Source organism: Alexandromys fortis, unplaced genomic scaffold (assembly GCF_014885135.2).
Source record: "Alexandromys fortis isolate MF-2015 unplaced genomic scaffold, M_Fortis_MF-2015_v1.1 scaffold_229, whole genome shotgun sequence".
Lineage (NCBI taxonomy): Eukaryota > Metazoa > Chordata > Mammalia > Rodentia > Cricetidae > Alexandromys > Alexandromys fortis.
In genome coordinates, this window is record NW_026068122.1 from 1,022,127 (window position 1) to 1,048,252 (window position 26,126).

Genomic DNA, 26,126 nt, shown 5'->3' on the forward strand with positions numbered 1-26,126 from the left:
GAGGGAGAGGGAGAATGATGAAAGAAACATCTTGGTAGAAGGGCCATTATGGCATGAGTGAGAAACCTGGAATCCAGACGGATGATGCCAACTAAGATTCCTAGCAATAGTGGAAACGTTCTTCTCCTATAATCAGATTGGTGACTACTCTAATTGTCATCATAGAACTTTCATCTAGTAACTGATGGAAGTAGATGTAGAGCTCCTCAGCTAAGCACTAAGCCAAGTTGTGGGAGTCTGATTGAAGAGAGAGAGGAGGGATTATATGAGCAAAGGGGAGGATTAAGATCATGATAGGGAAACCTACAGAGACAGCTGACCTTAGCTCGTGGGAGCTCAGGGACTTTAGATCGACAGCTGGAGAACCTGTATGGGATTGATCTAGGACATTTGCATATGGGTGACAGCTGTGAAGCTTGGTCTCTTTACAGGGCCTCTAGCAGTGAGACAAACACCTGTGTCCAGTGCATGAGCTGGCTTTTTGGAATCTTTTCCTGATGGTGAGATTTCTCACTCAGCCTTGATGCAGTAGGTAGGAGCTCAACTTGATATGCCAGGCTTCATTGACTTCCCATGAGAGACCTTATTCTTTCTGCGGAGTAGCTTGGGTGGGGGTAGAAAGGAGGTACGGGAGGTAATGGTAGGAAAGGAGGGGAAACTATGGTCGGTATGTAAAGTAAATAACAATTTAAAAGAAAAAAAAACAAACAAATAAAGTTGTACTAAGAATACTTGTTAATGGAACAAATTTGGCAAATAACCTTAAACATTTACAATAACTGCAATGTCATCACCAAAAATGGAGTTTTAAGGATAATTCTCTTATCTCTGTAATCCTTAATTAGGTTGGAAATATTAGTAGGAAGTTCTTTCTTATATCATGTTTGATATTAAATGCTACTGGGAAGTTAATTCAATTCAGAGAAGATAAAAACACTAATAGAATTTGGTAAAGATAATGTCAATTTAAGGAAAGCAAAATTGCCATATACTCGTTTGGCCATATTACTCTAAGGAATAAAAATGACTACTCAGTCAGCCTGAACTACTGAGCTTGTAGAAAACAAATAAATGCCTTAACTTTATAATGAGAGCCCTTATTAAGGATATTACAACCTGATGAGATAAATGTATGTTTTGAGTTGCCGAAGCCAAATATACTGTTTTTGATGAGATAAGTTTATTTTATTTCTTAGCTATCTGGCTTTACTGTGTCTCAGCATAAGCAAATGTAACTATCTTAATAGTTACATCCTTGTCATTTTTCAATTTTAGTGAGAATCCCAAAACAAATTATTTCAAAATCATCATTTTGTTGAATGATTTATGTGAGTGTATCTGTGAATAAATGAATAATATGATTGAATTATGCTCTTGGACACATGTGCACACACACACACACACTTGTGTGTGTGTGTGTGCACATGTGTGTGTGTGTTATTAGTACAGATTACAATGACATTCTGGCTTTAGGAGATGCTTCATGGACCCTCCTTCTTTAAGTTGCTTTTTATCACAATAGTTATCATAGTAGCTGGAGAAGTAATTAGAACATAAGTTCTGCAGGTAGTTTAAGCTCTAATGAAAAAAAAATATGGTCTTCCTTCAGGCCTCTTCCATTGGGCAAGAACAAGATATCAGTCCTCAAGGCAACATTGTTTATACAGAGTTATACCGCAGCATTAATATTCTCATGGATAGTGCCAAATAATTCACTGTAAAAGGAATAGTCATTTCCCAGATGTACTTGTTTGGTTCTCAGTACTTGGAAATTCCAGTTCAACTTCAAAAGCAGTGGTGCTCTGCACTCTGAAGGTAAATGCAAAAAATAAGACTGCTTGCATTTGAAGGTGAACATGCATTGCTAACATGCTCATGTATATTTAATTGCATTGAATGCTTCTTATTTCAATTCATTTAACCTTTCAAAGTTAATTAAAAACACCATACTGTAGAGATACAAGTGACTTTCTTTTCAGTTATTTGACAGTTTGTTTTTATACTTTTTCTCTTTTTCATTGATTTTTATTGAGCTCTACATTTTTCTCTGCTCCCCTCCCTCCCTCTCCTTCCTCCCTACTCCCCTTCCCCCAAGGTCCCCATGCTCCCAATTTACTCAGGAGATCTTGTCGTTTTCTACTTCCCATGTAGACTAGATCTATGTATGTCTCTCTTAGTGTTTTTATTCTTGTCCAAGTTCTCTGGGATTGTGATTTGTATGCTGGCTTTCTTTGCTTTATGTTTAAAAACCACTTATGAGTGAGTACATGTGATAATTGTCTTTCTGAGTCTGGGTTACCTCACTCAAAATAATGTTTTCTAGTTCCATCCATTTTCCTGCAAAATTCAAAAAGTCATTGTTTTCTTTTTCTGCTGTGTAGTACTCCATTGTGTAAATGCACCACATTTTCCTTATCCATTCTTCAGTCAAGGGGGCATTTAGTTTGTTTCCAGGTTCTGACTACGTGGAGACAAGAACTGGCTTAGAGTCCAGGCTCCTCCTGGGACAAATGTGACGAAGTTGGGAAACGGTTGCTTGGCAAACCAAGCATAGATGAAAGCAAACTTTCTCTGCCCATTTCTCAAACATTCTGTCAGAATCTGTACCCTGGATAAGAAAGTGGCCTTTGAGCTCAGTTCTTCATACTCTACAGGTTACAAAGGAGTGCTTTGCTTCTGTATACTTTTTGCCTTGTTTCTATGTACTTCTTTTCATTTTTATTACTGTTATTAATTGAGGTATTGTTTCTTACAAGGAGAGGCAAGAGTTTCTCATGATCATGTATGTGAGTAAAGGGGGGTTTCAGAGTTGAGGTAATGCTTTTTAGTCTGTATAAAAGGCCATACAAAATAAAGTTTGTTATGCAGTTGTTCATACTCTGCATCCCCTGTGTCCTGTTTTGTGCAAAGCCCTTACCCAGGGACCCCAAAGCCCTAGACATTGACATGGCTATGAAAAACAATGCTACTGTGAACATAGTTGAACACATGTCCTTGTGGCAAAATTGAGCATCCTTTGGATATATACACAAAAAGGGTATTACTGCATATTGAGGAAGGTTGTTTCCTAATTTTCTGAGAAATCACCACAATGATAGCCAAAGGGGCTATACCAGCTTGCATTCCCACCAGCAATGCAGGAGTGTTCCCTTTTCCCCACAACCTCCCCTGCATAAGTTGTCATCAGTGTTTTTGAACTTGGCCATTCTTACAGGTGTAAGATAGGATCTCAGAGTTGTTTTGATTTGCATTTCTCTGATGACTAAAGATGTTGAACATTTTTCTAAGTGTCTTTCAGCCACTTTAGATTCCTCTGTTGAGAGTTCTCTGTTTAGGTCTGTACTCCATTTTTTATTGGATTATTTGTTCTTTTGATGACCAATTTCTTAAGTTCTTTGTATATTTTGAGATTAGACCTCTGTCTGAAGTTGGTTATTTCCCATCTGTAAGTTGTTTTGTCTTGTTGACTGTGTCCTTTGCTTTACAGAAGCTTTCCAGTTTCAGGAGGTCCCATTTATTAATTGTTTCTCTCAGAGTCTATGCTGCTTGTATTATATTTAGGAAGTGGTCCTGTGTAAAAGTGTTCAAGTGTACTTCCCACTTTCTCTTCTATAAGGTTCAGTGTGGCTGGCTTTATGTTTAGGCCTTTGATCCATTTGGTCTTGAGTTTTGTGCATGGTGATTGATATGGGTCTATTTTCATTCTTCTACATATTGATAATCCAGTTAGGCCAGCATCATTTGTTAAATACGCTTGCTTTTTACCATTTGATATTTTTTGCTTCTTTGTAAAAAATCAGGTGTTAGAAGGTGTGTGGATTAATATCCAGGTCTTCTATTCAGTTCCATTAGTCCTCCTGTCTGTTCTTATGCCAATACCAGGCTGTTTTTAGTACTGTAGTTCTGAAGTAGAGTTATACTGTTAATTTCATAATTGCTCTCTTAATTAATCTCAGATACATAACTACTTTAATAGCCACCATATTTTGTGTTTTATTTTTCCTTGTCAAGACCCATTTTTGCTGTTGAAACATCATGTGTGGTCTTCTGTTAGAGAGTGGTTGACTTATTGAGGGATACAATGGTGGAGAAGACTGTCTTTTCTTCTACAGCAGAAAGACAATGTCTCCATGGCTAGTCACTGAATTCCATGCCAAACTCCCATCTCCAACCTGGGTTTTGATCTGGTTTGGCATTTCATAGTTTTGTCTGTGTTGCCATAACTACTGTGAGTTATGTCTGCAACTTTCCTGATGCATCCTGTAGACACTGTTTCTTTGTAGTTACCCACCTCTTCATGTTTTTATACTTTTCTTTCCCCTTTCCACCATGATCCTTGATCTGCTAGAAGAGGGGATGCAGTATATATATTTAGTAATGACTGAGAATTCTGAAATCTTTTATTCTCCACATCTTGGCCAGTTGTGAGCCTGTATGATATTCACCATCTACTGCAAAGAGAGCCTTCTCGGAGAAAAGTGATAAAAGAATCTTTTAACTAGGAGCTACATCCACATGGATTATGTGGGTGTTTCACATTATTATAATCACATAGATATTAGCAAATTTTCTTATAATGGCAGTTTTCCATTTAAATATGGTTTGTCAAAATTGAAATGAGTTAATTAACTTTAGTTTTTTTCTTTCCTTTTAATGTTAGTCTTGCTATGAGCTCAAATTAGCCTGAGAGCTGTAATCTGTTACAGCACACTGAATACTGGAGTTACAGGCTTAGATTACATACTCAAATCTGTGTGCGTATGTTTATGCGCACACGCATATGTGCACGCAGGCTTATAATTTTATGGAAGTTTTATTCTTGTTTTTAAAACATGAATGGATATTGAAAAACTGACAATATTTAAAATATCAGGTGTTCAGTTGTTAGGCTGGACAAGTAGAAAGATATCAATAAACATCAGATGAATTGAGACCCACCAACACTATTTCTTACAATCTACCATGTATCAAAATTTTTGATAATTTTGGAACAACGATTTTCAAAAATAAGATCTGTAGAATTGTAATAAAAGTGTTTGACCCTGGCATAATTGTTAAAGTATTAAGTGGAACTAAATTATTGAAAATTTAATGAAAACTTCACTTACTGTGTTGAACAAAGGAAACCAAGTATTTTCATGTTGGTTTGTTTTCAGAAAATAAGTGACTGAAGAGCATGCTACAAAATGAGATACAGTAGCAGAGAATTTGCTTTTGCTCTGATTAAATGTTCCTTTTGATGATTTATGTGAAATTAACCAGACAGTGTTTTAATTAGGAAATAAGTGAGCTAGTCCTGTTTTTATGCCACACAGGTTATAAAGGTCTTATAAAAACATGATTAATTTGTAGTTCTCAGAATGTTGTCACAACAACATTCAAGGGACTGGATATATTGAAATGTCTTGACAATGCCTTAAAAATTAGGACAAGATAAAAATATTGTATTAGACATTTTTAACCTTGGCCACTTTATGTTTATCCAGAAAATAGCAGAAAGTATGGATATTCATGTCACCCCCTAGATAAATTAAATTTGATCATGTGTTACTGATAAGATCAGAGATTTTCAAAAGCTTCCAGGAGTCTATAATCTGTTCACATTTAATACATAGACAATGTAGAGACACCATCAGTATTTTCATAAAGAAAACTCATGATCAGTTTGTTAGATATAAATAGATTCATTTTGAACTTTATAGGAAAAATATACAAATATATATTTTATCCATATATATTATCTGCATATATATATATATATAGATATATTCCATTAATGGAGAAGAAAGACATATCTTTCAACTTTTATTGGCATGAAAAATATTCAGTGGCAAAATTCGGTACATTTCATCATATCAATATAAATGTACTCATTTGTATAAAATGGAAAAATTTCATAAGAAGTTAAAATTAAAATTTACTGACTTTTTGTTATAGTATTATTCACTACAGTCTTCTTATAATTTTTGAGTTTTAAATTGTATAATAAATCAATTAAAATTATAAAATTCAGGTTTTTATATTCACTACTCAAGTTTTAAAGAGCAAAAGTGAAACATTTATACAAAATTGTTCTAGGTTTGATGAATATTCTTTATTTCTGGAGAGAGAAAAATATATTGGAAATTAACTCACCCAAGCAAAACTCACTGAAGTCAGCAAAGGAACATTTGAGGGTAGAATCTTTTTTATTCTCTTCAGAACTAACTGAAAAACAAAAGCACTTTGTGATTTGAGGAAGTAAATATATAACTACAAAAATTACTATAATATCCAACTTCAAAATGATATTCAATTACACAGAAATGTTTTAAGTTAATATATTGAGATGTAAATTTTATTTAAACCATAGTTAAAACTAACTTTCAACTAAACACATGTTACATTTTAACATGTTCATTCTCTTGAACAATTAACACTGTTGTAAATGACTAAGTTGACTTATTATTGAAAAGAAAACATTAGTATTTCTAAGTGACCCAGGAGAAGAAGGAATTAAAGGGACTCTTAATGGAATACATTTGCATAAGAAAATCATTAAGAGGAGAATGGTAAAATATAAACACCTATTGAATGACAGAGCATGATTCGATTTTATGAACACATGTGGTCTAAAGGCATATAATGTGTTTTACATGGATGAATGTGTAAAAAAGAGTTTCTCTGCCCCAAATTTCTTCAATATGACATCTTTTTGGTAAAACCTGTACATTTCAACCCTGTTATGTTGTCAATACCACTTCATCCTCAGGAATCAACTCTACTGTACTGCATCACTATGAATTAAAACAGTTTGTTTCTTATTTTTAAATATATTAATTCTATAACAAATGGATTCACTGTGAAATTGCATTCCTGAAATCATTTTATCATGGCCCTCCCATCTCCCTCTTTTCTCTTTCTGCCTCTTACGGATCCTTTGATTATTCTCTAATAGTCTGGCCTTGACCTGTCCCCCCCCCCCAGATTCAAAGCATATTTTATTTCTCCCTGAGTCTGGAATTTTTCACTTCACACGATCATCTCCAATTTTATTTTTTATGTGCAGTGACAAGCATTTTCTCTTTCTTGATGGATAATATTCCATTGTAAATATAGCTCATATAATATTCTTTTGTGAATATAGGTCATATTTTGTTTATACATCCATTATGAGTTTATATGACAATGGTGTCAGTTACTTAATGACAGGAAGAACTAGATCTCAATTTCTATTCTAATGAGCCAGCCAATCTATACCTTTATTTCAGAATTAAGATCATTTATGTTTAGCATTATAATTTAAAAGCATGTACTAATTGCTTGTATTTTGGGGTGTGTTTGTGATTTTTCCTGGATGTTTAATCAACATGTAAATTTTCTTTCACTTTTATTTATGTTGAAGAACTGATAATTTATTAAATACTTGATATTTTTCATTATTACTGTTCAATTATCTGTTTTTACTAGCAAGATTTAATCTGTCCTGAGATTTTGTGCTTATGTACAGATTTCTTATTTTTATGTAGGCTCTTTTTCAGTATTTCCTGATGGTGTTTTTATAAGGAAATAGAATTCTTTATTGCTGACATATTACTTAATACAGTCTGTAAATTATGCCTGGGATGGTCTAACAACAGGGATATAAAATAGGGGCTATATGATCTGGCTTTATCTTTCATTTTACACACCCTATTTAAAGGTCAGATTCCCATGGGTAGGCAACCTGTAAAGCAAGACAGAAATAAACACATATCTAGCCAACAGGCCTTTCCTGTTGACCCATATAGTGTACTGATCTCCTACTTTTGGCAGACTCATCCCTAAAGAGTTATTAGCCAAATGTAGCAAAGCATAAAAGAAGCAATTATTAAAATGCCTTACTTAAAAAAAAAAACTTAACAGAAGATTATTTGAACTATCACTCACCATGCTCAGGTTTATCAGTAGAAAGAAATGTTACAGAAGTTGGAGCCTGAGATTCACTCTCAGTAGACTGGAAGAGTGAAGCAGATTGGCTCAAGCTTTTTGAGTGAGCATAGCTATGGGCCAGGCAAGGCAGGGATCTCCGAGATGGTTTCAATGAAGCTTCTGTTGTTATCTCACTTTTGCTTATGTTCATACCTATAAATACAAAATGCTGACTATTAGTAATGAAATTTATGCATCAGAGACCAACAAGTAAGTTTTATAATGGTTGTCCATGGAATATACTCTTAAGATAAAGAAAACTCTAGATTTGAGAAATGAATTGGTTTTATTTTATTTTTTTTTTGTCAAGGTAAAAAGCACATAGATATGACAATAAGTAGGTTCTCATCTAGTTGAACATTCACCATTTTTAAAGGTTCTGTAATAAAAGAAACTGGACACATATTAATGCAATTATGATGGTAGTTATTAAGATTGTCTGTGAGTAATGTTAATAATTTAGGTTTGCAAACAGAAAAATAAACAAAACCCAACACATCCTAATTAGTGTTATTGAAAAGACCCCATATTGTATTCCATATAAAATACACATGAATTAAACAGTCATTTAGAAGCTGGAAAAATATAACATAGAATAGTACAATTGACTGTTGTACTATTGTAAAATTGACCAGTGAGCAAGAGTTAAGAGAGAGTATTACTGTACCACTACAAGGATCTCTTCCTTCATGGAGAGAGCTTGATCTGTTAGCACTAAAAACTTAACAGAATTCTTCTTTTTAAAATTTGCATTTTCCAAATGGATAGGGATGTTGAAATTTTGAATAAAATTTATGTTAAAATTCTGTATACAGTATATTGGGTTAGACCCCTTCAACTCATCCCAGAACCTACCCACCTTTTTGCCAACCCAAATATGCTTGATTGCTTCCCTCCTTCCTACTTTCCTTCCTTCTCTTTTCTTTCTTTCTTTCTTTCTTTCTTTCTTTCTTTCTTTCTTTCTTTCTTTCTTTCTTTCTTTCGTTCTCTCCCTATCCCTCCCTCTCTCATTCTATTCCTCTTTCTTTCTTACCCCATCTCTTCCTTTCTCTCAAAAGAAAACAACATGGATAAACCTTCAAGTACAGTAATTACCTGATGATGTATTTGATACTTTAATGCAAACAAAACATGAAATAAATGCATGTGGGAAAGAATTGTGAACTGATTGAAAGAACTTACATCCAATCTCTTAACTTTCTAGGACTTTGTATTGACAATGATGGAGACATTTATTCTCTTGAGGAATACTCTAAGCTACCATTAAAAATCCCACCTGCTCCCTCCAATTGAGGGCCAAAAGCCATTTTAAAGACTAAGATCAAGAGATAACAGAAAAAAACATATTCAAATAATTTTGACTTCTCAGAATAATTTGTGTTATAGAGTAGTTTGCTTAATAACCTCCATAACAGAGTACTAAGTAATTATTTTCTCTGGGGCTTTTTTTCAGAGCTGTCTATTATAAATAACAAAGAACATAAGTAAACATTCAAATGTTCTTTGGGGAAAACTAAGCAGGATGTACAGATAGAATTTGGGATTCTTAAGAATAAGAAGGCTGGACACATAACGCTTCTATGAACATAGCTGAGCAAGTGTTCTTGTAGCATAACTGAGCGTTATTTGAGTATATGCCCAAGAGCAGTATTGTTGGGTCTCGAGGTAGACTGAGTCCTAATTTTCTGAGAAAATGCCATACTGATTTTCATAGAGGCTCTACAAGTTTGTACTCCCACTAGCAATGGAGAATGCTTCCAGTGTTCCACATCCTCTCCATCATAGGCTGTCACTTGTATTTTTGACCTTAGCCAGGTGTAAGATGGAATCTCAGAGTCATTTTGATTTGCATTTCCCTGATGTCTAAGACTGTTGAACATTTCTTTAAGTGTATTTCAGCCACTTCAGATTCTTCTGGTGAGAATTCTCTGTACCCCATTTTTTAACCCCATTTTAATTGTATTATTATTTTTCTGATATCTAACTTCTTGAATTCTTTATATACATTGGAAATCAGTCTTCTGTCAGATGTGTGGATGGTAAAGATTTTTTCCCACTCTGGAGGCTGCTGTTTTGTCCTATTGGCAGTGTCCTAGTGTCCTTTGCCTTACAAAAGCTTTTAGTTCCATAGGTACCACTTTTTTAATTGTTGATCTTAGTGTCCGCACAATTGGTGTTCTTTTCAGGAAGTTGCCTCCTGTGCCAATGAAGTCAAGGCTATTCCACACTTTCTCTTCTATTAGATTCAGTTGGATTTATGTTCAGTTCTTTGGTCCACTTGAACTTGAGTTTTGTTCAGGGTGATAGATAGGGATTGATTTGCATTCTTCTACATCATTCAACATCATTACAACAACCTTCAGTTACATCATTACAACAACCATTTGTTGAAGATGCTTTCTTTTTTTTTCATTATATAATTTTGGTTTCTTTTTAAAAAATCTGATGTCCACAGGTGTGTAAATTTACATCTGGGTTTTTGAGTCGGTTCCAAATATCTACCTGTCTGTTTTTATGCCATAAGTCTGTACCATATGTCTGGGTTTTGTTACCATAAGTCTGTAGTAGAGATTGATATCGGAATGGTGACACCTCTGGAAGTTCTTTTATTGTACAGGACTCTTTTAGCTACCCTGGGTTTTATTGTTGTTATTTTCCCATATGAAGTTGAATATTTTTCTTCTAAAATCCATAAAGAATTGTTTGGGGATTTTAATTGAGATTGTGTTGAATTTGTAGATTGCTTTTGGTAAGATGGCCATTTTTAGTATGTTAATCCTATGGATCCATGAGCTTGGGGATCTTTCCATCTTCTGATATCGTCTCCAATTTATTTTTCACAGACTTGAAGTTCTTATCATACAGGTCAATTCACTTACTTAGATAGAGTTACACTAAAATATTTTATATTATTTATGGCTATTATAAAGGGTGTTCATTCCCTGATTTCTGTCTCAGCCCTTTACCATTTATATGTAGAATGGCTTTATTTATTTATTTTAAACCCTGGCAGCAGTTTCCCCTCTTTCCTCTCCTCCTTGTCCTCCCCCCACATCCCCTTTGTTCTCACCTCCAATCCACCCCTCTTGTGTTCGTGTTCATGAAAGGGCAGGTCTCACACTGATATCAACAAAATATGTCACATTAAGTTGTACATTCTCATGTATTAAGGTTGGGTAATGTGAATCAGTAAAAGGAGTGCCACAAGAGACCCAAACTACCTAACTGTAACATACATACAACGTGTCTAGGTCAGTTCCATGTAGACACCCTGGTTATGGACTCTATCTGTTTTTTTATGAGTTTATTATCTAGTTTTCTATTTTCAAGCATGGAGCATATTGCATGAGGATTGGACTCATGTTTGTCTAGTTAATAAACATACACAGTTTGAGTACCTGGCATTATGTCATCACACATAGTATCCAAATGAATTCTTAGTCATTCAGCAATGGACAAGATAAAGTTCTTTGATACTATTAAGACTAAGACCTCGCTCAAATGAGCATGACCAATTCACTCTGTAATATTCTGAAACCTAAGTTACTATAATCTGCTTTTTGGAACTCTGCTTTAAGTATAAAAGCTCTTTTAGTTTAAATATTAATTTCACAATTTAAATAAGACATCAACATTACCATTCTACAAATATTGAGCTAGGGAGTAACTTGAATTACTTAGGATGTCCTCAGACAACTGGCTCTTAAGTGTGTTGATTCTTTGTATCATTTTCTTTGTTTCTATTTCATTAATTTCTGATCTGAGTTTTACTATTTTTCCCAAATACTGGATCTGAGTGACAGCCCTCCCAGCCCCCACCACCATCAATTTTCTAATACTGATGGATTTATCTGAGAAATTAACATAGAGATCCCCATTGTTTATGAGTTACTGTGAAACAAAGGCTCTCTTTACACTGCCTAGAAACTGAAAACAACAGAGAAGTCAGAGAAAAGTTGATAGCACAGATTTTTTTTCATTAAGATTTAATTTAGTCAAGTTTGTAAGTAAATTAGATGTAGTTCATTATCAATATCGTTATTTCTTTGGATCGTGTAATAAGTTGTCCATCTTCATTTCCTCTTTTTTTTTCAATTTTCACTATCTTGAAATTTTCCAGTTATCTTACAAATGGGCCACTAGCACTGAGAAAGGATTATTCTTTTAGGCAGCAAGGTTATGGAATGTCCTGGGCTTCTGTAACTTTAATAGGTTGTAACTATTCAAGTAATAAAATGTTTTTCTCTGAGAATAATCATTCCACTCCTCACTATGGATGTGAAACTCTCCAGGACAGCACACTAGGGTTTTTGGGGACACAGGTGAGCCTGCTCTAGGGTGAGGGTAGTGGAGTTGACTCTGCCCCCACCCATTAACACACACAGTTTATCTTCTAGGCTTTGGCTGGCTCCACTCCATTTGATGTGGAATTCTTCTCTGTATGCTGTGAATAACATTGATTAATAAAGAAATTGCTTTGAGCCTATAGCAGAGCAGGACAGAACAGAGCTAGGCAGGGAAAACTATACTGAATGCTGGGAAAAATAAGAAGGAGTCAGGGAGAAACCATGAATCCCAACTGGAGACAGATGCTGGACTTTATTTGGTAAGTCACAGCCTGTGGCAATAAACAGATTAAGGGAGATGAGTTAATTTAAGACATGAGTTGGTCAGAAATATGCTCAAGCTATTGGCCAAATAGTATTGCAAATAATATGGTTTCTGAGTGATTATTTTGAGGCTGAGAAACTGGGAACAAATACGCAGCCTCTTACAACATCTACTACTGCTACTGTTTTAGGTATTCTTCCTATGGTGCTGACATCTCCAAAAGGCTTGGGTCCTTTGCTGCATTGGGCTGCACTTTCAGCAATATCCTCACATAGACTCTCTGCATGTTCCCAAGCCATGACTTCTTTGCATGACCCCTTCAGTCCTGGGTCTTCAACTGCCACTGAGGCTGCACCTTCATCAATGGCCTTTCCTGGCCTCTTGAAGTGCCAACTCTCAGCTGCCCACTATGACACCTTCATGCCTTCAAACCTAGTACCAGGTGAGTAATATTTACACATTACCTAGTCTGGTTGCCAACACAAGGTACAACCTTGGTCACCCTTGGAACACAGCATCTTTATACTCTCAGGATACACTTTCCACAAAATTCACCTTAATGCTGGTTTCTTTTTAATAGCGCTGATTTCTTAATTCCAGATAACCAGCATCAATTGTCTCAGTAATATGAAGGTTTCACTTTAGTAGTTCTGGTGTCTTGTTAGTCACAGTTGATTCTTCATCAGCAGCTAACCAGAGCCATAAGATCATAATTCAAAATAACAAGTGGCACCAATAGAGTCTTTAAGCTTTCATCTGAAATTTTTCAAGCCAGGATCCCATCTTCTGCACTGTTCTTAAGATTCTCCCAAGCTCCTAAAGAATATCCCGCTGGGCTCATAACACTCAATGATTCTTCTAGTCCAACATTTCAAAGTCCTTTTACAATCCTCCCCAAAACAACATGGTCAGGTCTGTCACCTCAAAACTCCACTCTTGGTACCAATTTGTCTTAGTTAGGATTTTTATCACTGCAATGAAGCACCAGGACCAAAAAAAAAAAAAAAAAAAAGGAAAAGGTGTATTAGCCTTATACTTCAGCATTGCTGATCATCACCGAAGAACGTCAGGACAGACACTCATACAGGGCAGGATCCTGAAGGCCGGAGCTGATCCAGATGCCATGGAGGTGAGCTGCTTACTGGTTTGGTTCCCATGTGACTTGCTTGGCCCACCTTCTTATCGAACACAGGATCACAAACCCAAGGATGGCCCCACCCAACATGCCCCCTTGATAACTAATTGAGAAAATGCCTTACAGCTGGCTCTCATGGAGGCATTTCCTCAACTGAGGTTCCTTCCTTTGTGATTTCTGTAGCATACGTCAAGTTGACACACAAAACCAGTAGTATAATGAATTCTTTACAAATTTAAGTTAGAAATCAATAGCAACCACTGTGTCCCTCTTCATGGGAGATTATAGGAATTTCAACAGCGCAGAAAATTATTCTGATTGAGGCTGATAAATGGAACTAAATGTTTATCCTAAATTTCCTGGTTAAAATTTCAATATAATAGAATTGATATAATAGAAAATAATACATACTACATTCTGTTTTTCATACACCATCTAATTCTGTCTTGTTTGAAAATCATGGGAATACCAGTTTGAGACAGTCTGATTATTACTGGGATCACAAATAATACTGAACATATCACAAGTGTAGATAGATATACTCTTCAAATTATCCCCCTCTAGTCCATGAAACCATGAACATTTTCTGCTAGTTAATATAGCATAGGCTGCATGTATCCTCATGCAGAAGGGTGCAGGTGAATATTTGGAAGAAAGAATGGTAATCTTTTAATAGATTGCCATGTAATAATTATTAAAGGAATTTCAGCATTCAGAATTTTTGATGACAGATCGTCATCTAACCATGTTTGTCTAAAACATATGACCCTGCATCTGTTCCTAGATTGTAACTCAAGACAACTGAATTCTTCACCATAATGGAGAAGATACCTTTAAGATTTTGCTGCCAAACTGACTCTTGTGTGAGAAAAGCTAAAAACAGAACATTTTAGAAATAATTATTCATTCTAAATTTCTCAGTCATAGTATCTGTTTATCACATTAAGTATAACATATTTAATTTTTTGTTAGCAGCATGGTGGCTACAGGCAGATATGAAAAGCAGTTGTTTCTTTTTGGCCCAAGTCATGCTAGTAAAATATTCAATATCTTGCAAATGCCAACATAGTAACTATGTTTGTGTTTATGGCACCCCATTCAATGTGTGTGTGTGTGTGTGTGTTTTCTATGTTGGCACAGGAGTTTCTGTATTCTGTATGGAAGTGGATAGTAGTGAGAACACATCCTGGGTTCAGATTAGGATACAGCACTAAAATCCTGTAGTGCTTCTGGCAAGCTGCAAAGTTACAAAGTTTGTGCTGTTGCCAAGAGGAATGTGGCAGCACAGGCTGTCCCATTCCAAAGACTTCAAGAAAAGCATTTGTGTTCTGCACGAGCAACTTGAACCTACCAAAAATCCCATGTTGTACTTCTCTGAAGAAGTGGAGATTTTTCAAGAGACCCATAACATATCACAGGTATAATATCACATTAAACATAAGAAATCTGAGCCATAGATATTCATATATGCCTACTATTGGTAAAAGTTATAATTTAGCTAGATGTAATTTTGTTGATGCATAGAATCTGAACCCAAACACACTGTGGCTAGTGTAAGCAGTGCTTGTATCGGGGCACAACCTGTTCTATATTTTAGCTTCCCTTGAACATTTGTAGTCACACAACTTCCCACTTCTAGCCACCTGTCGTTGTTGTTCTTATGTGTGGGCTTTGCCACACTGTGCCAAAGGCTGGAAATTTATACATCTGCTTTGAAACCCAGCTTGATATTTCATAAGTGAAAACTAATTTCAAGTGCTCATGCATGGGGAAACTTATTCTATTAATGCTGAAAGAAAATGTCTCAATTATTCTTCAGCCAGTCTAAAATGGTAAAATCCCAGTTGCTGCTATTGCATGTAAATTTAAAAATTCAATCAATTTGTCTCCAGACGTTCCTTTATTGTGTAAGATTGTTTTGGCTATCCTGGGTTTTGGAGCACCGGACTGAAATCTCAAGGTCCAAATCAGAAGCAGAAGGAGAGAGAGCACAAGCAAGGAACTCAGGACCGCGAGGGGTGCACCCATACACTGAGACAAGGGGGATGTTCTATCGGGAACTCACCAAGGCCAGCTGGCCTGGGTCTGAAAAAGCCCGGGTTAAAACCGGTCTCGCTGAACATAGTGGACAATGACTACTGAGAACTCAAGATCAATGGCAATGGGTTTTTGATCCTACTGTACCTATTGGTTTAGTGGGAGCCTAGGCAGTTTCATGGATGCTCACCTTACTAGCACTTACTGGATGGAGGTGGATGGTCCTTGGACTTCCCACAGGGCAGGGAACCCTGATTGCTCTTTGGGCTGACGAGGGAGAGGGACTTGATTGGGGGAGGGGGAGGGAAAGGGGAGGCGGCGGTGGGGAAGAGACAGAAATCTTTAATAAATAAATAAATTAATTAAAAAAATAAAAAAAATTAATCAATTTTTAAAGAAGAAGGATATGTAACAAAAAACAGTCTTCATTGTTATTGCTCACTAATTATGTTGCAGTACTTATAGTTAGTGCATTGCCAAAATCTTTTTTAAATCATAAATACTTTATAGAAAGTCATTTTAGCTTGAATATTACTTAAGCCTTTATCTTTTGAATCATATTTTAAACATTATAGTTTGTGATTGTCAGACAGATTATGTGGTTTTTCTATTTTGAGTTATTTTACACTAAAGTTTATTTTTTAGCTAAGTACTCTCTTGTCTCACTAAAATTCACATGCATTTTATGGGATAAACTTCCTTGGTTTTTTCTTTTCTTTTGTTTGTTTGTGATTTACAAAACTGAAGTTCAGTCCTTGGTACACAGGTGGGTTTTGAAATTGATGTGTAAATTTTTTCCTGGGGAGATATCTCCTCACCCTAGCCTGGGCACCAAGACTGGAAGAAACTCATGATCCTATCTAAGTGCAATATTTTGAGTGGTGAAATTATTTAGTGTGTAATTATAGGAGCGTGGTGAGGGAGTTATATACAGGAGGATGGATGACCTTAAAGTTGTCACACCACTGAAAAGTCACACTCTAGAATGGGTGACAATTTTTTTATAGCTACATAAATTGTAGGGCCCTGGTCTCCCTTATTCCTGGGGTGCATTCGCGGGGACAGTTTATGCTCAGCTAACTAAGCTTCCTGTGTGTTTCTGTGCTCTCCCTGCCCCGCCTGGTGGTGAGCTGCAGGACATTTACTCCATTGTTAATATGGTAATTTCCCACCTGACTGGGCGGAGATCCTTGCTCAGCAGTTAGCTACTTAAGGATTTCCCCAAGTCTAAATAAATGGCATTCGGCTGATCTCCTTTCGAATGACCCTGGTCTCTCGGTGTGCTCTTTTCAATCTCCAGGCTCTTGCCCGACTCGCGTATGGTACAGGGGCGCGCGAACTGTACCGAGGGTGTAACACAAAATCGGGTGCTACATAAATAGAGTTCCCTCTTAAGCTAACTATTCATAATCTGTCTTCTTCTGAGACAATAGAACATTGTGACAGAATTATGTGCAGCTGTGAGGAAAACCAGGAGGAAGAGGCTAGATTCTCAGGTGAGGTCTATGGATCCTCATATCACCTTATGATGGAAAGTGGTTTTGTTCAGTCACAGGATTATTTTGTATGTAACCACAGATATTCTGATTAAGATGGTACTGGCTATTGAGCTAGAACTATACCTCAGCTAAGAACTCAAAGTACTTGACATGTAACCATGAGGAACAGAATTCAGATTCCATCACCCACATAAAAGCCAGAAGCTGCAATGTGTATTGTAACCCTAGTACATTGGCAGGAAGGAGATAGAGATAAATGGATCCAAGGGATTTGCTGGTCAGTCTGCAGTCTGTATAGCCCTAATTACAACTTTGGGTTCAGTGGTATCCTGTCATAGTAACCAAACCATACATATCTTGTAGTGTTAACATTCTTTCTTATAGTAAAATACATTTGAGAATCTACATCTGTGAGCATGAAGAGTAATTCCTTTCATAATTTTATTTTTGTATATTAATTACAGAAAACAGTAGCTTTCATTATGACATTTTCATAAAGTACATAATATACAATGACCTTATTTACTCATATTATCTTTATTTTATTCTCTTACTCCTTTCTCTCCTCTGTTCCTCTTTTCATATGGTCCCAAGTCTAAATTCATGTTATTAAAAACCACTGTGTTCCACGTATGAGAAAAAAAAAAACAGTGTGACAATATGTGAGGGTTCTTTTTTCCTTTATATTCTGGCCAGCATTTACTGCTACATGCTTTTTTAACATTGCTATTTTGGCTGAAATGATAGGGACTCTTCCTGTACATCAGATTCACATTTCTCTGAAGCTATGTATTAGTCTTCTGTATTTTTGTTTGGTATTTATTATTTTTGTGCTAGATGGTCAAAGGCAGGGTGTTGGCATGCAGTCCAGAACTAGTACTTCCCTAATGACCCCTTAGCCTCTGTCTCTCAAGCATTAAGATTACAAGCATGTACAATCACTTTCAGTTGTATTTCCTTTAAGAAAACTGTCTTTTCAATTCATTGGCTTGTGTGTGTGTGTGTGTGTGTGTGTGTGTGTGTGTGTGTGTGCATGTGTGTGTGTGGTTTGATCTCTGTTGATATGTTGTCAGGGGAATAGAAATTTCAAAAATAGACTAAGACAAATGTAGACATCTGAGCCTTAACATGACAAAATAGTAATCAAACAGAGAAAGGACAATCTTTGCTATCCCTGCTAGAACCAAAGAGTCGTCTGACATGATTCCTGTCCTCTCAGTGCATATACATTAGCAAAGACTTCCATTTTATAGACATCTCTTTATACTGGTAATTGTTTCTTTTGCTTTACGGTAGCTTTTTAATTTAATGCAATACCGCTTGTCAATTTTTGGCCTGTTTCCTGAGTTACTGGAGTCCTATTCATAAGTCATTGCATATGTGTACATCGTGAAGTGTTTTTCCTACACAGTTTCAGATCTTACATTAAGGTCTTTGTCTGATTTTAAATTGATTTTTGCTTTGTATTTTATAGTCACTCCATTGTCTAGATAAATCATGATTTGTTCATCCACTTTTCAGCTGAACGGTGTTGAGATTGCGTGAATAATGAGACTAAACTCTTATTGTAATTTCAGCTGTTTATTTTTGCTTCTATTATCTAAATTATTGATGCAATATCAAGGTCAATGTGAAGGATATTTTCCTTAAAGCCTTTTTTTTTTCTGGTAGTTTGAGAATTTCCATTTTGCTTTCAGAAGCTATTCATTTGTTGATAAATCAATACACACATCAACTTGATCTCAGTTACATTTCAATTATAAAAAAAACCTTCCAGGGCCTTGAATGTTTGTTTGGTGGTAAATGGCACTTGCTGTTCTTGAGAGGATGAGTGCTCGCTCCTGTGAACCCTCGAATGTAATTGTTAACACCAGAAACAGGTTTTTAATTATGACTTTTCTACATAACTTAATCTTGCAAGTCACACTCTCTTGCCCAAGTAGGCTTTTTTAAAAAAGATTTATTTATTTATTATGTATACAGCATTCTGCATGCCAGAATAGGGCACCAGATGTCATTTTAATGAGATGGCACTATGTGGTTGCTGGGAATTGAACTCATGATCTCTGGAAGAATAGCTAGTGCTCTTAACTTCTGAGCCATCTTGTCAGCCCCCAACTTAATCCTGATAAGTATGATCAGTTTAATTTCTCTTTTATCTGATTGCATATCTTTTAGTTTTATTCTTTTTCCCACTGGATTTTCTATAAATTCTCATAGGATATTGGGCAGGAATACCAAAAGTAGGTCTTTGAGTTGTTCCTGATCTTAAAGGTCATGTTAACTCAGTTTAAATCTGTTAGTGTGGTAAATTGTACTGATTGATATTTGGTTATAAATTGGTCTTCCATTTCTGCCTGAAAGTTGATACTGTTGTGTAGCTATTTCCTCAGATTGAAACATCCCCTCCTGGACAGTGGAGGCACTTATGAGACTCAGGAAGGAGATAAAATTCACAATACTTAGAAAGTAAAGACAGTTTAATCGCACTTGGGAAGTAAATAAAACTTAAAAGATTTGCACAGCCCTTGCTCAAGGCTATGAAAGCAGTAAATGATTGATGAGCAGTGGGGTTTATCCTGCCAACACTGTTTTCCTTAGTTATCAGCACAATGCTGGTGATTCAACTACTTCCGAGTCAACAATACCACTGTAGGCAACTCCTCATCTATAAGTTAGGCAGACATAAGGAATAATACAGCAGTCTTGGACTTCACCTAGGTTGGACTATACACATACCCCTAACTGAACAACATCCCTGAAACCTGTTAGCAACCCAGGACCTCCACCTGCAGGAAGTTTTAGGTATTACTACTTTAAACACTGGGTTTGAGTTCCTCCCCTTTGGTGGTCCCTTGAATGGGACATTGGTTCCATTTCTGTTCCTTACATACTGTAAAATAGTCTGGGGACTCTGGATAATGGGTTAGCCTAGCCTAGACTGGTTTTTAGATGCATTCAACAAGTTAAAACTATGTCCTCGACTGAATAGTTGGGGAGAATTTCCTGTTTATCATCTTGTGCCTATGTATATTTAGGCATGCACATAATTAAAGGAATAGTCATCCTTGGAAAGGCATGCACAGTGAGACAATGCCAATGTAATCTAGTTCATAAATCAAAATAGAAATCCATATTCTTAGCAACTAAGTGTCTCCTTCTCTTGAGCCCAATGATGAAAGCCCCAATGAATAACTAGTCCCTGTAAATACCTTAACTCATGAGGTATGTTGTCAATTTTCACAGTATTTCCACTTTATATCTGTATTGTTGCATTAGTTGAAATAAGGCACCCTTAACACTTTACAATCTTTACGAGCTTATTTCAATTTCTTGACTAAAACACAGAGAATTCATATACACACAGCCTAGACCACAGTCACCTGAAACATGTATTCATACATAAACTCATTAGATCAGTGAAATCATTTCTTTCATTGATGTCAAGTCTCCAACTGTGGTAAACAGGTGTTTGTTCATGTTTCTTCATGAAATGTCACAGAACAAATACATTTAGCTCTCACAAAAATTCTCAACTGTAATTTTAACCACCCATAATTAATAGTGAAAAAACTTAAGGACATTCATAATAATAAGTACAAAACAGAAATTAAACTCAAATTCACAGAATCCCCAGTTATATTATTACTTTGAGTCTGGTCATGCATGAAATTATAGTATCCATGTCCTGAAAGTCACTATAAAACCTTTCTGTTCCTATACTATACTGTCAGGGTGTAGGGGCCTCAGAGAAAATCTCAGAAAAAGACATTATTATTGCAGGCCTCTTGAGAGTGAGTCCAGTTGAATACTGATCAAAGAGATGGAAATATCCCAGCAGGCATTAATCTTTCCTGATAATTTTTAATTATGTATTTGTCTTTTAGCAACTAGAACCAGTGAAATGCATACAAATAATTTTTTTAAAAAATGTATTAAGTCCAAGTATGTCTCTCTTAGGGTTTCTTTGTTATCTAGGTTAATCTACTCTACAAAGGAAGTAGAAAAAGCAAGATCTCCTGAGCAATTTGGGAGAGTGGGGATCATGGGAGAGGATAGAAAGGTAATGGGTAGGAAATGAGAGGAGTGGAGAAAAATATATAGCTCAATAAAAACAACAAAAAATGTATTAGGAAGAGTTCTTTGGAGAAATACAACGTGTGTGTGTTTGTGTTATGAAAGTGAATTTACTATATATCTTCTACAATAGGGATTCAGTAAAATAACCAACATCATGTGAACATTGAAGAAGTCAAAAACCTGGTAGCTGCTCATTTTAAAAGGCTGATGTCTCAGCAGTCCCAATTCGGGGCTAAGAGCCCAGAAGATTCTTGGAGAATATTCAGTACTTGTTGGTCTTTCTTTGGCATTTCAGTCTTGCTTGTCTTCAGTACATGTTGTAAGGGCAGGAACTGGTGTCTGGCGTCAGCAAATAATAGCAGCAACAGTATCAACAGGGATAGACACATTCACCAGCAAGAAACAAAGGTATTCCTTTCTCTTTGGGCTTCTTTATACACCAATTGGAAGGTGCATCTCAGTCAAGTGATGATCTTTTCCTCTCATTTAGTCTTTTCTGGAAATACCTGGTAGCATGGATATTGAATGTCCAGTTTAAAGGTGAGGGAAAGAGAGCATATGCCTGACTGCTGCTTGGTTTTCACTGAACCTTGATACAGTCTCATGTAAACAATCTCAATACGGCACTTTGCTTTTTCCACCATTTTCTTTATAAAGAGGAATAGAAATTTCTCTCTCTCTCTTTATTTTTACAGGAAAAAAGATGAAGTGTAATGAAATAAAAAGTGAAAGAAATTCAATATGAATTTATTACATGCTGTTTCATCTTTCAGCAGAAGCTGGAACCATAATTCCTAAAATAGACATGCACTTTCATTGATGTTACCCTCTTCTTCTTAACTTACAGAGAGGTTAGAGTCCCTGTGAACCCTTTCCCAGTAATAGAGTGTGATAATAAATAGATGTCTTTGGACTCAATGAGAGTCAGGTACAACACTGGACCTCTTCATGTAGCATCTTCATGCAGGCTTGAGGATGTCTTTCTGAATGCATGAGGTGCTTGAGTAGGTATAGATGATATTCTCACTTCAAGCCACCACAACAAAACTGAAATTTCTAATTTTTCTATCATATTTCTTTTTTTTTGTATTGCCTCCTGAAGAATTTGTTTCAGGGATTGTGTAAGACAACTGATGAACTTCCAAAAATAATCTAATTAGGTATAATAATAAAGAATCCTTAAACTAGAAAACACAGACACACACACACACACTCATTTCCTATGACCCGATTCTTTACTTGGCTATGGTCATACAGCTTTATTTTCATTGCAATATGTGTAAGAGTAGATGCAGTCACTTAAAGGATAGGAGTTTAGTCCTTTAAATCTTGAACAGTTTTACTTGAACCCAAACAAATGAATTGGTCAGAGAACACTGAACACAATTTGCATATTAAATAAATAGCAACAATAATATTGTCGGGGTCCAAACCCCAACATAAGCTTTCTCTCTGGACTGGTGTGGAGGCCCAGGAATAATTGAGATACAGTTCACACAGCAATATCCAAAGGGAGTCTCAGGGTTCATTCAAATCCTGGTGAACCCTCATTTATTCTCCAAACATCCTTTATCTCCCAAGGTAAATTGAAGGGAAAGACTTTAGCATTCTGTTTCCGGGGTAGCAGGACTAAAGTCACATCCGCAGCTCTGTCACTAGCTTGGAACCTCTTCTCAGGCGATCTCCATAATTACAAAGGAGGAGCAGCACAGACTCAGCATATCCTGAGCTCAGGACACAGCCAGTCTGAAGATGCCTTCAGCGCCTTGTCTAGTTATAGTAGATGCTCCATTTTGTCCATTACTAGGGCTCCTCTCCAGGCTTACTCTTGTAGATTACAAGGGGTATCTATGACATTAGGTTTCCATAACCTCCCCTAAATGCTCCCAAATTCCAGTGGTCTCTTCTGGTACTATCTCCCTCCACCCTCTCTCTCCATAGTTTTATCATGTTGATAGGATTTTATGGTTGTAACTTTTGTGAGAGTAGTAGAAAACATACTCTCCCGGAAAACTTCCTGTTATTCTGATTCTTATAATCTTCAGCCGTGATCCCTTAGGCGCCTTAAATGCTAGAGCTGTATGCACATGTATCAGGTGGGACTGGGCACTGCGTGATTACTTTCTCTCTGAATTTCTATCAGTGTGGTTTTCTGTAAGAGTCTTGCTTCATGTGTTTATAGAAGAGTTCTGCCCCTTATTAGATTGTGTTTCTTGTTCTAAGTAAAGAAGGTTTAAAAATTAATGAGAAAGAACATTACAAATATTAGAACTGATGAATTAGTCCCCAAATGTTGCTGCCACTCAAGAACGTCCGGCAACTCAGCAGCCATAAATAGCAAGAGAAGTGTGATTATTGCTGTCATTCAACTAAGACTTTGCTTTTAAGACATCCCATTTAGTAAGAAGTTCAGAAATGGGCCATTTTAGAAACTAATAACTCATGTAATATCAACATTATTTCTACTTGCTGAAAATTTATAAAGAAGAAAATATGAAGGTGATTTTCAAAAATGCTTCATGCATGATGTTGCATGTTAAGGAAAAGATTTTTTCTTTTAATTCTGAGAGTATGATTCAGGCTTTCTAATACCAAGAAACAAATTTCAGTTGGAGTATATGTATTCCAATTGAAATGGAATATATATTGAATATATATTCAATTATATATATATATATATATATATATATATATATATAGCCAGGATCCAAAGGCAGGATAACCTAGAGTAGAGACTCAGGATAGAAGAAAGCATGACTGGCATAATAGGAAGTCAATGAAATGATTCTTAATGATACTCTACTGTACTCAGATAAGTGAGTAGACCAATTGTCATTTGAGAGGCTTCACCCAACAACTGATGGGAGCAACTTCGGAGAGCCACAAACAAACATTAGGCAGAGTTTAGGGAAGCCCTGCAGAAGATTGGGAAAGGGGTCAAGGTTGTAGGAACCAGAGGTGTCGAGGACACTGGGAGTGCAAGTCCCACAAACTCAATTAAACAGGGCTCATAGGAACTCACAGAGACTGAAGTGCCAATCATGGAGCCTCCATGGGTCTGTTCTAGGTCCTCTGCATATATGCTATGTTTTTGTAGATTGATGTTCTTATGACACTCTTAACAGTGAGTGTATATGTGTATGGGGGTGTCTTTAACTTTTTTACTTGCTCTCGGGAACATTTTCCTCCTACTGGGTTGCCCCATCTAGTCATGATACGAGATTTTGTACCTAGTTTTATTGTAACTTGGTTTGTAGTGTTTGGTTGATATCCCTGTGAGGACTGCACTGAAGGGAAATGGAGGAGAGGATCTGGGGAAGAGGGGGGATGAAGAGGAGAAGTGGGAGGAGTGGAGGGAGGAATGTGGTTAAAATATGTTGTGTAAGAGAAGAATTTTAAAAAATCTCAATGATAGGTAATGGTCTAAACAAGACCTAAACAGTGGTTACACCAATAGACATGCTAAAATGGAAGGGAAATTCTCAATTCTAGACAAGAACTCTAGGCATCCCAGAAATGCTGAGATCTGGAGAAATAGTCTTCTTCAGGGACTATTTCAGGGGCACACCAATTAGGTATTCAATACCAAGTGCCTGCCATGATATCATATTGGAAAGTTATGGTGCTTGAAGCTTTAACATTCAACATCACATCAAAGTTGTTGGCGACAAGCTGAAGAAACAGCAAATCCAGCAAAAGTGGTTTGCCTGCAGGGAGGGGCATGGCATTATAAAAATTCAGGAAGTATTTGCCTGTCTCAGCCTACATGTGGTAATGGGAAGAAGCCAATGACTACAAATGCATTCAATTAAAATGGAATGCTAACATTGAAGAAGCCTCAAATCTGTGATGCTGAAGCTTTGAGTGACTAGTTCCCAAGGTACTAAGAATATATTTAAAATCCCCTCGTGATGAAAATGTAGCTCTCTTTGTGGGTGTTTTCCTAGCATACAGAAGACCCTGATTTCAATTAACTGCATATTCCACGTATGTTCTATGAGATTGTAAGGCACACCTATTGTGACATATAAGAATGCAAGGAATATGAGAAGGATTCTCTTAGGTAGCAGAAACCAGATAAAAGAAAGAAGCAAAGAAGAGTCAGAAACTGTCTGATATTTGTTTGCACACACTCACTGAGTCCTATGACTGAGCCTCTGTACTGTACATAACTACACACTCCCTGACCTGATAGTACCTGATCACAGCAGGCATACACTGAAGTCAGACTCAATGACTAACGTGTTTTGATTTTCCAGTTTCTGTGAAATCTTTTCAAGGATATGTAAGTGTGGCTAAATTTATTATTTTCCATTATACTAAAAATTAATTACATTTTCTGTTAACATATCAGTGGAATTCTGAAGAGAAAATCAATCTTGAAATTTAATTGGAACCAGAAACACACAAACAAAACAAGTTTAAGCATTCTTGAAAGCAAAACAAAATATCAGTACAACCAAAATCAAACTAGGTATATTTTGTTCTTAACTATGCCTTAGAACCCATTTACTCTTTTCTTGACTCTCAAAAGAGTCAAAATATACTACAAAGCTCCTCTTAACAAACATTATGATGTTCATATAAAAACAGAAACATATACAAATCAAATGGAATAGAGAAAATAGGATAAACTTTGTACTCATTAACAAATTGAAGTCATTATTCGTATGATCTCTAGAATGAGGACAAAAAGGAGACCATGGACATGATAGAATTGATACATAAAATATATAAGTAACTCCAAAAACTTTCCAGTAATAAATAACCCAATTAGTAATTGTGTAAATACTTGAAAAGACATTTTTATAACC

General features: G+C 36.2%; 1 protein-coding gene across 1 annotated transcript in view; it reads right to left on the bottom strand.

The window, feature by feature from the left end:
- Ano3 (anoctamin 3) overlaps positions 1 to 26,126 on the bottom strand; it is a 292,415-nt gene that overhangs the window by 163,598 nt on the left and 102,691 nt on the right. The window contains exons 3-4 of the mRNA XM_050125418.1: positions 7,909 to 8,103; positions 6,136 to 6,207 (exon numbers count right to left, since the gene is read on the bottom strand). Coding sequence (XP_049981375.1) covers positions 6,136 to 6,207; positions 7,909 to 8,103 — 267 coding nt within the window. The remainder of the gene's footprint in view (positions 1 to 6,135; positions 6,208 to 7,908; positions 8,104 to 26,126) is intronic.